General features: G+C 51.0%; 1 protein-coding gene across 1 annotated transcript in view; it reads right to left on the minus strand.

The window, feature by feature from the left end:
* Window positions 1–14452, minus strand: part of COQ8B (coenzyme Q8B) — a 28338-nt gene extending 13886 nt beyond the window's left edge. The window contains exons 1-7 of the mRNA XM_017887360.1: window positions 14082–14452; window positions 11740–11844; window positions 11487–11606; window positions 11276–11342; window positions 6113–6190; window positions 642–764; window positions 412–497 (exon numbers count right to left, since the gene is read on the minus strand). Of these exons, the coding sequence (XP_017742849.1) occupies window positions 412–497; window positions 642–764; window positions 6113–6190; window positions 11276–11342; window positions 11487–11606; window positions 11740–11844; window positions 14082–14357 (855 nt within the window). The 5' untranslated portion in view covers window positions 14358–14452. The remainder of the gene's footprint in view (window positions 1–411; window positions 498–641; window positions 765–6112; window positions 6191–11275; window positions 11343–11486; window positions 11607–11739; window positions 11845–14081) is intronic.
* Between the last annotated feature and the right edge of the window lie 367 nt (window positions 14453–14819).

Genomic DNA, 14819 nt, shown 5'->3' on the forward strand with positions numbered 1-14819 from the left:
TCCTGGGCACTTACTTGGTGCCAGGCACCGTGCCAACCTATTTACAGACACAATCTCCTTTAATTAAAAAAACAGTAATAATCACAGCTAACACCTGCATGTCAGTCATGGGTGAATTGGGCCGTTCTCAGCGCTCTGTGTAAACTGATTTATGTGACCCTATGATGTGGGTGTGGTTGTCACTATCACCATTTCCCAGGGAAGGGAACTTATGCCGAGAGGTCAGGCTGCTGTTCTCTCCTTTAATCACCACAGCAATGCTAGGAGGTGTGTACTTTGGTTATCCCCATTTTACAGTTGGAGAAAGTGAGGCTCAGAGGAGGGGAGTGAGGCAGTGAAGCCAGGAGGGTCAGGCAGGTTGGAGGAGATGGAGCCTGCCTCCCTCACCGCCCTCCCCCACCAGGCACTCACCAGCATCTGCCAGCGGGGCATGAAGTCGGCGCTCTGGCGGACCCGCTCGAAGATGCGCTGCAGCTGAGGGCTGATGAAGCTGTTGTCTTGGGAGACAGTGGAACAAGGGGGGCAGTAAGCGAAGAGGTGAGGAGGGACCCCCATGTGAGTATCTGAAGTTGGGGCCTGTCGGAGGGTAGGGCTGGGGTGGAAGTGAGGTCAGGGGTCAGGGGTCGAGGATCATGCTGTACCCTGGATGCTGAGCATCTGGCCAACCTTGAGGGCAGCCCCTCGAACTGTACATAAGGTCTGCACAATCCGCTCGGCATTGGCCTCCGACAGGAAGGGGCTGGAGTCCGGCCCAGAACCACCCTCTGGGGAGAGAACAACCATTAGAATTACAACCACAAATATCATCACTGCGGCCCACGCCTGTAGTCCTAGCACATTGGGAGACCAAGGCAGGATGAATGCAGGAGTTTGACACCAGCCTGGGCAATAATGACATCCTTTTTCTATTAAAAAAAAATATATAAAAAAAATATATATCTTCTGCACACCAACAGGAATGGCTAAAATGAAATAGAGGCCAGGCTCGTTGGCTCACGCCTGTAATCCCAACACTTTGGAAGGCCAACGCAGGAGGATAGCTTGAGTCCAGGAGTTCCAGACCAGCCTGGACAACAAAGCAAGACCCTGTCTCTGGGTGTATGGTGGCATGTGCCTGTAGTCCCAGCTACTCAGGAGGCTGAGGCAGGAGGATTGCTTGAGCCCAGGAGGTTGAGGCTGCAGTGAGCTGTGATCCCACCACTGCACTTCAGCCTGAGCAGCCAAGCAAGACCCTGTCTCGAAAAAATAAAAGAAAGAGAAATAAACATAAATCAAAACAAATTGCAGGAGAGTCAAAGAGTAACTACTACAGTATTGAATCGGTGAGCTACCACTACATGCAACAGCCCAGGCGGGTCTCAAAAATGTAATGCTGAGTGAAAGCAGCCGGGTGCGTGAAATCATCACCCAGTTAGGCTGATATAAAGAGCAAAACAAGGCCAAACAAATCCAGGGTCCAGGAGCCAAGACAGAGGTCACCCTTGGTGAGGGGAGTGACCAGGTAGGGATGTGAGAAGGGCAACGATTCTCAAAATGTGGGCCGGGGGGCTCTGAGGGTCCCTGAGACTGTTCAGAGGGGTCTGAGAGATCAAACTATTTTCATCATAACATTAAGATGTTATTTTCCCTTTTCTGCTCTCATGTCTCTAAGAACATTCACTGGAGTTCTCCAGAGGCTCCAGGACATGTGAGGACATCATCAGGCTGACAGCTGATGGAATGTGTACGTGTGTACTCTTGTATTTTAAAAATATCTCTGTATTTTTTTGTGTTTTTGAGACAGTGTCTCATGCTATCACCCAGGCTGGAGTGCAGCGGTGCAATCATGGCTCATTGCAACCTCCTGGGCCCAAGTGATCCTCCTGCCTCAACCACTTGAGTAGCTGGCTATAGGTGTGCACCACCAAGCCTGGCTAATATTTTTACTTTCTGTAAAAATGGGGCCTCGCTATGTCACTCAGATTGGTCTCAAATTCCTGACCTCAAGAGATCCTCCTGCCCCAGCTTCCCAAAGTGTTGGGATTACAGGCGTAAGCCACCGCACTTGACCTAAAAATTTCTCAGTTTTAATCTCTAATATGGTAAACATCAATAACTATAACCCACATAAACAAGCTCTTTGGGGGCTCATTCTAATTTTAACAGTTTTATTGAGAAATAATTCACATACTGTATAATTTATCATTTAAATTATATAATTCAATGATCAGTAGTATATTCACAAAGTTGTGCAAGCATCACCAGAATCAATTTTAGGACAGTTACACCACCCAAAAAAGAAACCTGGCTGGGCGTGGTGGCTCATGCCTGTAATCCCAGCACTTTGGGATGTCGAAGCGGGAAGCTTGAGCTCATGAGTTTGAGACCAGCCTGGGCAAAGTGGTAAAACTCTTGTCTCTATAAAAAATACAAAAATTAGCCGGACATGGTAGTGCACGCCTATAGTCCCAGCTACTCAGGAGGCTGAGGCAGGAGGATCACTTGGACCCAGGAGGTAGAGGTTATAGTGAGCTGTGATCCCGCCACTGCACTCCAGCCTGGGTGATAGAGTGAGACCTTGTCTCAAAAAAAGAAAACAAGAAAAAAAAAAAAAGGAAACCCTATACCCATTAGCAGTCACTCCTCATTTTCCCCAATCTCCCCAGGCCTTGACAACCACTAATCTACTTTATGTCCCTACAGATTTTCCTATTTTGTACATTTCATATTAATGGAATCATTCAATATATGGTTTTTCTGTGTGTGGCTGCTTTCACTTAGTGCTTTTTTTTCTTTTTTGAAACAGTGTCTCGCTGTGTCTCCAAGGCTGGAGTACAATGGCACGATCTCGGTTCACTGCGACCTCCGCCTCCCAGCCTCAGTCCCACAAGTAGCTGGGGTTACAGGCGCCCACCACCACACCCAGCTAAGTTTTTGTATTTTTAGTAGAGTCAGGATTTCGCCATATTGGCCAGGCTGGTCTTGAACTACTGACCTTAGGTGATCCACCCACCTCGGCCTCCCAAAGTGCTGGGATTACAGGCATGAGCCACCGCGCCTGGCCTCACTTAGTGTTTTCAAGATTCATCTACACTGGAGCATGTGTCAGCCCTTCATTCCTTTTTATGGCTGGATAATATTCCATCGTATGCGTATCACATTTTATTCATCCATTCATCAGTTTTAAGGGTATGCAGGGATCCTGAGTCCAAGCAGTTTGCGAGCTGCTGTTCTAGGGTTTCTTGCTGTGGGTACGGACACATCTACTTGGTGAAAATGCACCAAGCCATACACTTACAGGTATGTGTACCTGGGTTTATATGCAAATTACATTTCAGCTTTGGCAAAGCAGTTTTTCTTTCTTTTTTTTTTTTGGAGGCGGAGTCTCGCTCTGTCGCCCAGGCTGGAGTGCAGTGGCCAGATCTCAGCTCACTGCAAGCTCCGCCTCCCGGGTTCCCGCCATTCTCCTGCCTCAGCCTCCCGAGTAGCTGGGACTACAGGTGTCCGCCACCTCGCCCGGCTAGTTTTTTGTATTTTTTAGTAGAGACGGGGTTTCACCGTGTTAGCCAGGATGGTCTCGATCTCCTGACCACGTGATCCGCCCGTCTCGGCCTCCCAAAGTGCTGGGATTACAGGCTTGAGCCACCACGCCCGGCCCAGTTTTTCTTTTTTTTAATATGAACACTTTATGAACTTGTGTGTCATCTTTGCACAGAGGCCATGCTAATCTTCTCTGTCTCATTTCAATTTTTATTTATATGTGATGCTGAAGCAAGCACAGCACCACAAAGCAATTCTTAGGCTTTTATTAATTTTGAAGGCCAGTTGTGGTGGCTCACAGCTGTAATCCCAGCACTTTAGGAGGCCAAGGTAAGAGGATCTCTTGAGCCCAGAAGTTCAAAGCTTCAGTGAGCCATGATTGCACCACTGCACTCCAGCCTGGGTGACAGCAAGACTCTATCTCTTAAAATTTGAAATAACATTTTATTGAGGTCATTATTGAGCTGTTCCAGGCAGAATCCTAAGTATCTTTGTGGATTCTCTGTCTGAATGCCCACAATCACACCAGAAAGTAAGAATTATCAATCCTTTAATTTTCTTTTTTTTTTTTTTTTTTTAGACGGAGTCTCGCTCTGTCGCCCAGGCTGGAGTGCAGTGGCCGGACCTCAGCTCACTGCAAGCTCTGCCTCCCGGGTTTACGCCATTCTCCTGCCTCAGCCTCCCGAGTGGCTGGGACTACAGGCACCTGCCACCTCGCCCGGCTAGTTTTTTGTATTGTTTTAGTAGAGACGGGGTTTCACCGTGTTAGCCAGGATGGTCTCAATCTCCTGACCTCGTGATCCACCCGTCTCGGCCTCCCAAAGTGCTGGGATTACAGGCTTGAGCCACCGTGCCCCGCCCAATCCTTTAATTTTCAAGGTGAGAAAGCAAGAGACTCAGAGAGGTGCAGCATCTAGCCCTGCTCCAGGCAAAATCCTAAGTGTCTTTGTGGATTCTCTGGCTGAATGCCCACAATCACACCAGGAAGTAAGAACTATCAATCCTTTAATTTTCAAGGTGAGAAAGCAAGAGACTCAAAGAGGTGCAGCACCTAGCCCTGGGTCACACAGCATGGAAGTGGCAGAGTTGGGTGTAGACTCAGGCTGGTCCTACCCAAACCCTAATCCTCCACCTACCCTCAACTTTTTATTTTGAAAAAAATATCCAGTCTGGGTGTGGTGGCTCATGCCTGAAATCCCAGCACTTTGGGAGGCCGAGCAGGTAGGATCACTTGAGGCTAGGAGTTCCAGACCGGCCTGGGCAACACGGCAAAACCCTCTCTCTACAAAAAATATAAAAAATTAGCCAGGCGTGGTGGCACGTGTCTATAATCCCAGCTACTCAGGAGGCTGCAGTGGGAGGATCACCTGAGCCTGGGGAAGTCAAGGCTGCAGTGAGCCGTGATCGTACCACTGAATTCCAGCCTGGGTGACACAGCAAGACCCTGCCTCAAAAAAAAAAAAAAAAAAGAAAGAAAAAAATCCAAACAGAAAAGTCACATGTATGATATTGTGAAACCTGCACACCCGCACACCCTCCACCTCGATTCAACATGGTACCATTCTGCTTCGTCTGCTTTATCTGTGCATGTACCCACACACTTACTATTATTATTTTTTGCTGACCCACTTATATGTAGTTGCACTTAAGCTTTGCTAAGAATAAGGATACTCCCCTACACAATCACAGTACCATGATCACATGTAAGAAAATTAACACCAATTCCCTAAAATTTGCCATCCAGTCCATATTCAGATTTTCCATTTGTCCCCAAAAAGTCTTTCATGGCTGTATTTTCCAAAATGATATCCAATCATGGTTCAGACGCTCCATTTGTCAAATAATGTCTCCTTCGTCTCTTTTTAATCTAGAATATCCACCCCCACTTATTTCAAGACATTGACTTGTTGAGGGATCCTCCACCTACCCTCAGCTTTTTATTTTATTTTTTATAACCGCAAATGCTACACATCTAATTCCATCTCTGAAGTACACAGACCCTTGCTGACACTTCTATTTTCAGCTTTCCGCTCCTGCTCTGAGTTAGGAACTCCCAATGGCTTAAATTTTTTCTCAGATAATCTAATATATGGCCAGGCACAGTGGCTCATGCGATAATCCCAGCACTTTGGGAGGCTGAGGTGGGTGGATCACGAGGTCAGGAGTCTGAGACCAGCCTGGCCAACATGTCGAAACTGTCTCTACTAAAAATACAAAAAATTAACCAGGTGTGGTGGCATGGGCCTATAATCCCAGCTACTCAGGAGGCTGAGGCAGAAGAATCGCTCCACCTCCAGGAGGTGGAGGTAGCAGTGAACTAAGACTGTGCCATCACACTCCAGCCTGAGTGACAGAACGAGACTCCGTCTCAAAAAAAAAAAAAAAAAAAAAAATCTAATATGCTTCTCTTATTCATGACCCTGATAGTGGTTTAGGGTTGTTCAAAGCACTTCACAGTGACTCTAAGAGGTGGGTAAATTATCATCACTTCCATCTTCCGGATGAGGAAACTGGAGCTCAGAGGGGTGAAGTCACTTGCCCCAGGTCACACAGCAAAGCCAGGATCTGAACCCAGGCAGTGTGGCTCACTCACCTGATTGCAGACGACCTCCTGGCAGGGACTTCTTAGCCATCTCGGCCAGCGCTCCCAGCCCCAAGCCCACAGCCAGTCCTGGAGGGAAAGAGAAAAACAAGAGAGACCGTTTGCCTGGGCTGCCCCCCAACCTAACCCACTCTCCTTTCCCAGTTTTTCTCCAAGAATGCTTGTCTCCCAACTCTTTTTTTTTTTTTCTTTTATTTGAGATGGAGTCTTGCTCTGTCTCCCAGGCTGGAGTGCAGTGGCACAATCTTGGCTCACTGCAACCTCCACCTCCCAGGTTTAAGCGATTCTCCTGCCTCAGCCTCCCTACTAGCTGGGATTACAGGCATGCACCACCACACCTGGCTAAATTTTTTTTGTATTTTTAGTAGAGACGGGGTTTCACCATGTTGGCCAGGCTGGTCTCGAACTCCTGACCTCAGGTGATCCTGCCACCTCGGCCTCCCAAAGTGCTGGGATTACAGGCGTGAGCCACCTCACCCGGTCTTGTCTCCCAATTTTTTGTATCTCTGTCTCCAAATCAGTCTCTGACTCTTCTTCCTGTACGGGGCTCCCTTTAAGGCGCAGCTTCCTCTTTCTTTAACCCTTTCTCCACGTCTCTGTCTCCCTCCCAGCAGTTCTCAGGCCTGGCTGCACATTCCAGTTACCAGAGGAGCTCCAGTAAATATAATGCCCAGACTCCGCTCCCGAAATTCTGATTAAATTGGCCTGAGACATGGGAATTTGTGCTTTGTTAAAAAGCACCTCAGATAATTCTAACGTGCAGCCAAGGTTAAGAAGGCCCCTCGGAGGCCGGGCGTGGTGGCTCAAGCCTGTAATCCCAGCACTTTGGGAGGCCGAGACGGGCGGATCACGTGGTCAGGAGATCGAGACCATCCTGGCTAACCCGGTGAAACCCCGTCTCTACTAAAAAATACAAAAAATTAGCCGGGCGAGGTGGCGGGCGCCTGTAGTCCCAGCTACTCGGGAGGCTGAGGCAGGAGAATGGCGTAAACCCGGGAGGCGGAGCTTGTAGTGAGCTGAGATCTGGCCACTGCACTCCAGCCTGGGCGACAGAGCGAGACTCCGTCTCAAAAAAAAAAAAGAAGGCCCCTCGGCCAGGCACAGTGGCTCATGCCTGTAATCCCAGCACTTTGGGAGGCCAAGGCAGACAGGTTACCTGAGGTCGGGAGTTCGAGACCAGCCTGGCCAACATGGAGAAACCCTGTCTCTACCAAATATACAAAATCAGCCGGGCACGGTGGCGCATGCCCATAATTCCAGCTACTCAGGAGGCTGAGGCAGGAGAATCACTTGAACCTGGGAGGTGGAGGTTGCAGTGAGCCGAGATCACACCTTTGCACTCCAACCTGGGCAATAAGAGCGAAACTCCGTCTCAAAAAGAAGAAGGCCCCAAAACAACTGTCCCAGGTCACTTTGTCTTCTTGTGACTGTTCTTTCTCTGTCCACACCTCCTCTTCTTTTTTTCTTTTTTAAAGACAGGGTCTCGGGCCGGGCACGTGGCTTCAGCCTGTTAAATCCCAGCACTTTTTGGGAGGCGAACGTTGGATCACGAGGTCAGGAAAAAGATCAAGACCCAATCCTGGCTTAAACACACAGTGAAACCCATCTTTCTAACTAAAAAACAAAAAACTGAGCCGGAGGTTGGGCGGGCCGGCCTGTTAATCCCAGCTTTAACTTGGAGGCTGAGGCAAAGAATGGACTTTAACCCAGGAAGGCGGAGCTTTGCAAAGTTGAGCTTTGAAGATCCGGCCCACCTGCAAACTCCAGCCTGGGTGACAGAGCCGAGACTCCGTCTCAAAAAAAAAAAAAAAAAAAAAAAAAAAAAAGACAGGGTTCTCACTCTTTGTCACCCAGGCTGGATGCGGGCACCATCACAGCTCACTGGCAAGCCTTCAATTGCCCTGGCTTTTCAAGGTGATTCGCTTCTTTGGCTTTCAGCCTCCCGAGTTAGCTGTTTTGACCCCGTGTGCATAACCACCACGCTCAACCCAATTTATATTGAGAAACACGGTCTTTCAACTTTAATGGTTCCAGGCTTGGTCCTGGAAAACTCCTGAACTCCAGGGGGCACGGATTCTCCCCTGCCTTGGCCTCCAAAGTGCTGGCGATTTGCAGGTGTGGGCTGCAGCTTAGCTTCTTTCTTTCTAAGGCAGTTATTTCTGCATCTCTTTCCCTTCTCCCCCATTTTTCCTATCTAGGTTCTCTTTTTTTCTCTTTTTCCTGCCCTTCGATGTTTATCTGTCCAATTCTTGGATTTCCTCCTGATACCTCTCCTCCTTGCCCCTAAAAGACATCTCAGGTTCTTCTCCTTTTTGGTTCACCATCCTCTGTCAATTTTACCAATACTGGCATTTCCCTGTGGTCCTTTTTTCTACAGGTTCAGAGGCTGTTCCCAGTTTGCCCTTTTCTGTGCACTTAACTAAATTTTTGTCCTTAAAATGAGGTCTCCAAACCTTTCATAAAAATAATATTTTTACAGAACTTTTTTCAATTTTTTAAACAGAAAGGAAATTTTGAGGTTCAGGTAAGTGAAGTTAATTTTCCGGAGGGTTCGCGTCACAAAGCGAGGACACAGCAGAGTCCATCCCTTTGAATCCCTGGGCAAAGCCTGGTGGGCCAAGCGCCTAACCAGTGGCCTTTCGAATACCCTCCTGCAGACTTGTGAAAATTCAATCATTCTTATCTATCTTATCTTATCTATCTACTCTTATGCATATATATTATATTATAATATATTTTTTTTTTTTTTGAGATTGGAGTTTCATTCTTGTTGCCAGGCTTGGAGTGGCAATGGCACGATTCTTTTCCGACTCACCGCAATTCTTTTTACCTCCTGGGTTCAAGTGAAAGTGAATCTTAAAATATTTTTTAAAACCTGAAACCAGGCCGGCCGCGGAAAGCTTTCACACCTATACTCCCAGCCAACTTGTTGGAGGCTTTAGGCAGATGGAATCCATGAGATTCATGGAAAGTTGAGACCAGCCTGACCAACAGGTGAAAACCCGTCTACTTAAATACAAAAATAGGGCCGGCGCGGGTGCTTAAGCCTGTATCCCAGCACTTGGGAGGCCCGAGAAACCGGGCGATTAACGAAGGTTCAGGAGATCGAGAACCATCCCCTGGCCCCTTTAAACCGGTGAAAACCCGTTCTCTACTTAAAAATACAAAAAAAAACTAGCCGGGCAAAGGGTGGCGGCGCCTTGTTTAGTAGTTCCCAGCTACTCGGGGAAAGGCTGAGGCAAAAGGAAATGGCCGGGGAACCCAGGAGGCGGAGCTTGCAAGTAAGCTGAGATCTTGGCCACTGCATCCAAGCCCTGGGGCGACAAGAGCGGAGAACTCCGTCTCAAAAAAAAAAACAAAAAAAAAGCCCACCAGGTGCAGTGGCTCATGTCTGTAATCCTGGCACTTTGGGAGGCCAAGGCGGGCAGATCATGAGGTCAGGAGATCGAGAACATCCTGGCCAACATGGTGAAACCCGGTCTCTACTAAATACAAAAAAAAAATACAAAAAAAAAAAAACAAGTTGGGAGTGGTGGCACGCACCTGTAACCCCCACTACTTGGGAGGCTGAGCCAGGAGAATTGCTTGAACCCAGGAGGTGGAGGTTGCAGTGAGCTGAGATCACACCACTGCACTCCAGCCTGGGTGACAGAGCAAGACTCTGTCTCAAAAAACAAAAACTTGAACCGTGATCAGCAGTAAAGAAGACATTTACATTATAACCAGTGCAGACCAAGGTATATGTTTCATGAAACAAGCCTTTCCCCTGCTGTACAGGTGCACACATATTTTCTGTCCTATTCTTCTTTTTAAATGCTGGTTGCAACCCACTAAATTATTTCATGTGACCTGCATGACATCCGGCTCTGTAACCCAAAGTCAAGTTACCTCCCCTCTGTTAGCCTCAATGTCCTCATCTACAGAATAGAAATAAACACTCATTGATTCAGTGCAGCATGTGTGTATATGGGGCACTGCACCTTACAGGTTCTCAGTAAATGTTATTATGGCCGGGAGCAGTGGTTCATGCATAGAACCCCAGCACTGGGGAGGCCGAGGCAGGAGGATCGCTTGAGACCAGGAGTTTGAGACCAACTTGGGCAACATCGGGAGACCCAATCTCTACAAAAAAAAAATTATTTTTTAATTACCCGGGCCAGGCACAGTGGCTTACCGGGCAGGGTGGCTCATGCCTGTAATCCCAACACTTTGGAAGGCTGAGGTGGGTGGATCACTTGAGGTCAGGAGTTCAAGACCAGCCTGGCCAACACGGTGAAATCCCATCTCTACTAAAAGTACAAAAATTAGTCAGGCGGCCGGGCGTGGTGGCTCACGCCTGTAATCCCAGCACCTGGGGAGGCCGAGGCAGGCAGATCACAAAGTGAGGACCTAGCAGAGTCATCCCTTGATCCCTGGGCAGCCTGGTGCCAAAGCTCTACCACTGCCTGACGAACATGGTGAAACCCCGTCTCTACTAAAAATACAAAAATTAGCGAGGCGTGGTGGACGTGTGCCTGTAATCCCAGCTATTCAGGAGGCTGAGGCAAGAGAATCGGCTTGAACCTGGGAGGTGGAGGTTGCAGTGAGCCGAGATGGTGCCACTGCACTCCAGCCTGGGTGACAGAGGGACTCCGTCTCAAAAAAAGAACAAAAAACAAAAAACAAATAACCAGGCATGGTGGCAGGCACCTGTAATTCCAGCTACTCAGGAGGCTGTGGCAGGAGAATTGCTTGAATGTGGGAGGCAGAGGTTGCAGTGAGCCAAGATGGTGCCACTGCACTCCAGCCTGGGCAACAGAGCGAGATTGTCTCAAGGAAAAAAAAAAGTCCCCAGGCATGATGGTGCACAAGTGTGGTCCCAGCTACTCAGGAGGCTGAGGCGAGATAATTGCTTGAACCCAGGAGTTTGAGGCTGCAGTGATTGCGCCACTGCACTCCAGCTTGGGTGACAAAATGAGACTCTGTCTCAGAAAAAAAAGGAAATCATCATTTACGTTCCTCTCAATTTCTCTTGGCTTTGCAGGCCCCTGCCTTTGTCTCTCTTTCTCTGTCTCTCTCTTTCCTGTCTCTGATTCATCCTCTCCCTTGCTTCAATCTGTAAATGTTGCCTCTTCTAATTGAGGTCACACAAAGATCCCCCAAAGTCACACCTACCCCCAAAGTTGGCCAAGCGGCTGATGCGGGAGGCAGGCACCTTGCGTTCTCGAGAGCGGTCACTCAGCTGGGAAATGGGGACAAGGTCTGAGTGTGGGAAAGTGGATATCCTCCCCAGAGAGTGCAGCCACCCTCCCACCACACCCTTCCCCAAGCTCACGGGGCCAGCAGTTTTCGTGGGGTGTTGCTGGGTGGGTGGGGGTAATGATACCTGGAGCCGGGATGTCTTCCTGGGACAGGCCTCCCGTGCCCTGCGAATGTCCTCCTCACCCAGGCCTCTCCCAGGCCCACCCTGGTAAAACTTTTGGGCCCAAGAACCTCCACATGGCCCCTGCAAGAGACATACTTTGATTAGGAGGGGAGGACATGGGATCACCTGGCCCTTCTGGGCCCCTCCTGTCCTTTTACTCTACGAAGTCTCCCTCAGCCTCTTCCCCTTGAGGACATGCTCCCCAGCCTCTTACCCAGTGGTGGGGCCCAGGCCCCAGGGCCCCACAAGGCCGACCAACAGTCTGGCCCAGCTGTCCACCGGTCCCCCGAAGTAGGCCCCCCACCTTCAGCCACATTGCCTGGAGGAGAAGAGGAGGGATTATTCAGGTGGGAGTTGCCTGGCTTCTTGGCCAGGCCCCCATGTTCCTCTGTGTCCACCCTCTCTGATTTCCACCCACCAAATACTTCCTCCACTATTAATAGATTCCCACAGTTTCTCGTGGTTCTCCCCTGGTTGCTAAGAACCCTTAGCTCTTCCTGCGCGCCTCCCAAAACCCACTTTCCCCCCTCTCCCAACCCTCGCCGTTGCTAGGGTCCTCCCCCGTTTCTAGACACCCACAGTTCCTCAGGGGCTACCTCTCCACTTCTCTGAAACCCCCTTCGTTGCTATGTACTGCCTTCCCCTCTGTTGGCCCTATAGGCACCCGCAATTCCTCTGGTGTCCCCCCCGCCCGATCCCCACCCCGTTACTGGGCACCTCCCCCCGTTGCTAAGCACCCACTGCTGTCAGCCTCGGATTCCGCAACTTGCTGGGGGCCTCCTGTGCTTCCGGGAGCCTCAGCATGCCCGCCCCCTTCCGCCAGCCAACCAACGGCGCGGCAGCAACTCGCTGACTGGCACGGAGTTTCCCCATCTGTGCGCAGGGGAACCGGCCAGGAGCGAGGCCAGAGCATTGGAGTTGGGAATTAGGGTGGGCGTCTGGGGGCCCACCTTTGGGGATTGCTGAGGCATCGCGGGAGCGCAAGAGTGCCCTGTCTGCCCTTCCACTCACTCCAAAGTGCCTTGTACGCGACAGACCCTTCCGTTCCCTACACTATCTTTCCTGCAAAGTCTCCCTTACAAACCTGACGCCTCTCTTCTGCACGAACATCTTGCCAACCCCCCTTCTTATTTTTACCCCTGGCAGGCTCAACACATCTCCTATGAATACACATTCTTCCCAGCAAACATTTCCCTTGCACATGGAGCCCCTCCACTTTGCACAAACACCCACATTCTGGCACCCAACCTCCTTCCTTGCGCATATAAACCCCTTGCCTTGCTTGCCAACTGTTTCCCGCTCACGCCTTCTACTCTTTCGTGTACATACCCCCCCCACACACTTGCACACTGAGTCTCTGTTCCCTCACACAGCCTGCTCTCTCTGCTCCCCGCCCACCTGCGGGATGGTGCGACTGGGAGCCCTCTGCTTCCTGTAGGCCTGACATTTCCCAGAACACACTCAGCCAAGATTCCCAGTGCTGAGTCAGGAACCTTGGCATCCCAGAAAACCAGCTCCCATCCTATCTCTGTGTGTGTGTGTGTGTGTGTGTGTGTGTGTGCGCGCGCGCGCGCGCGCCTTGGAAAGCCTGCTCTCCCCACAACAGGCTGACTCACCCACTTCTCACGGTCTGGAATAGAAGCAGCTGGTTGGGGCATCTTTCCCACCACTGGGAGAGGTAGGGATGCCGATGCTTCCCCCACAGAACCCAGCTGTCCCAACCCCTCTTGTCGGGAATCAGGCCTCTTTGTCTCTATTCCCGTACTGTGTAACCTCAGAAAAGCCCTCATCCCTCTCTGAACTTCTCCTTCCCAACCTGTATGATGTACTGGGTGGGCTCCTGCCTTTGACTTCTCATTGGTCTGTGAAGAGGTGACTCATTTTAGAGCCTTGGACCTGTACCCAGTGTCTCCCCCAGCTGATTCAATTTCAAGACAATCCACCTCCTGTCCCCCTTCAGACGTGAAGGGCTGACTCAGGAGCTGGGTGGCAGCTCAGCCTCAGGGGCAAAATATATCAAAATCACCTAGGACAATAAATAATCCCACTGGGCTACAACTGACAGTGCCAGGCCTGGGGCCACATGCTTCACATATATGAGATCATATAGCCCCGTAGCTGCAAACAAAGGGTAGAGGCCGGCGGATCTCTGAGCCTCCGTCCTCATGTGTAAAATGGAGCCGTGGCATCCCTATTGTTCAGTCTTGGAGAATGACCTGAAATCGTGTCAGGGTCTGATACAGAACAAGTGCTCTATACATGAGAGAGATTTCTCACGGAAAATTAAATGGAGCGTAAGTCATTTATTTGCTCAGGGTAGCGGAGCTGGAAACTGGTAGAGGAAGGTCTCGAACCCACACCCATGGGATCTCCAAGTCTTTGAAAGTTTGTCCCGCCCCTGCGTGAAGAATGGGCGCAGGGCTGAACTCGTCACCGGGGGTTTTAGGGAAGGTTGAACTTGTCATTCAACCGTGTAGGGAGGGTGGATTAGTCACAGGGGTGGAGGGAAGGAGCCCACTGGCGCGCCACCAGGACCCCAGTGCCGTAGATGCATACCTGGTCGCGCTTCGGAAGCTCAGAGGCAAACCCCCTCCCCTTGGGAGGCGGAGTCAGACGAGGCTCCGTCTCGTTCCGTTGCGCCACGTCCGGTGGGGCGGGGCTTCGGGGCTTTCCCCTGTAAGGGGAGTATCGGTTAACCCTTGCGCAGCGGGGCGGGCTGGAGCTCCGCGGGCCGGAACCCGGGAGTCGGGGCTCCCCAGCCACACCCCTCGCGGGATTTAAAGGGATAGGAGTGGCCGGGTCGGCCGAAGCCCGAACCGAAGGAGCGGGCATGAGGCGCTGCCCGTGCCGTGGGAGCCTGAGCGAGGCGGAGGCCGGGGCGCTGCCCGTGGCGGCCCGCGTGGGACTAGAGGCGCCGCGAGGAGGACGGCGGCGGCAGCCGGGACAGCAACGACCTGGGCCCGGCGCAGGGGCCCCGGCGGGGCGGCCGGAGGGGGGCGGGCCCTGGGCCCGGACAGAGGGGTCCAACCTCCACAGCGAGCCTGAGAGGGCCGGCCTCGGGCCTGCGCCGGGGACAGAGAGTTCGCAGACAGAATTCTGGACAGACGGACAGACTGAGCCCTCGACAGCTGGCCTTGGAGTAGAGACCGAGAGGCCCAAGCGAAAGACGGAGCCAGACAGGTCCAGCCTCCGGACGCATCCAGAAAGGAGCTGGTCAGAGCTGGAGACGACCTGTCCTTGGACGGAGACTGGGACAGATGGCCTTTGGACTGATCCGCGCAGGTCCGACCTCCA

Source organism: Rhinopithecus bieti, unplaced genomic scaffold (genome assembly GCF_001698545.2).
Source record: "Rhinopithecus bieti isolate Rb0 unplaced genomic scaffold, ASM169854v2 scaffold_15776, whole genome shotgun sequence".
NCBI classification, from domain to species: domain Eukaryota; kingdom Metazoa; phylum Chordata; class Mammalia; order Primates; family Cercopithecidae; genus Rhinopithecus; species Rhinopithecus bieti.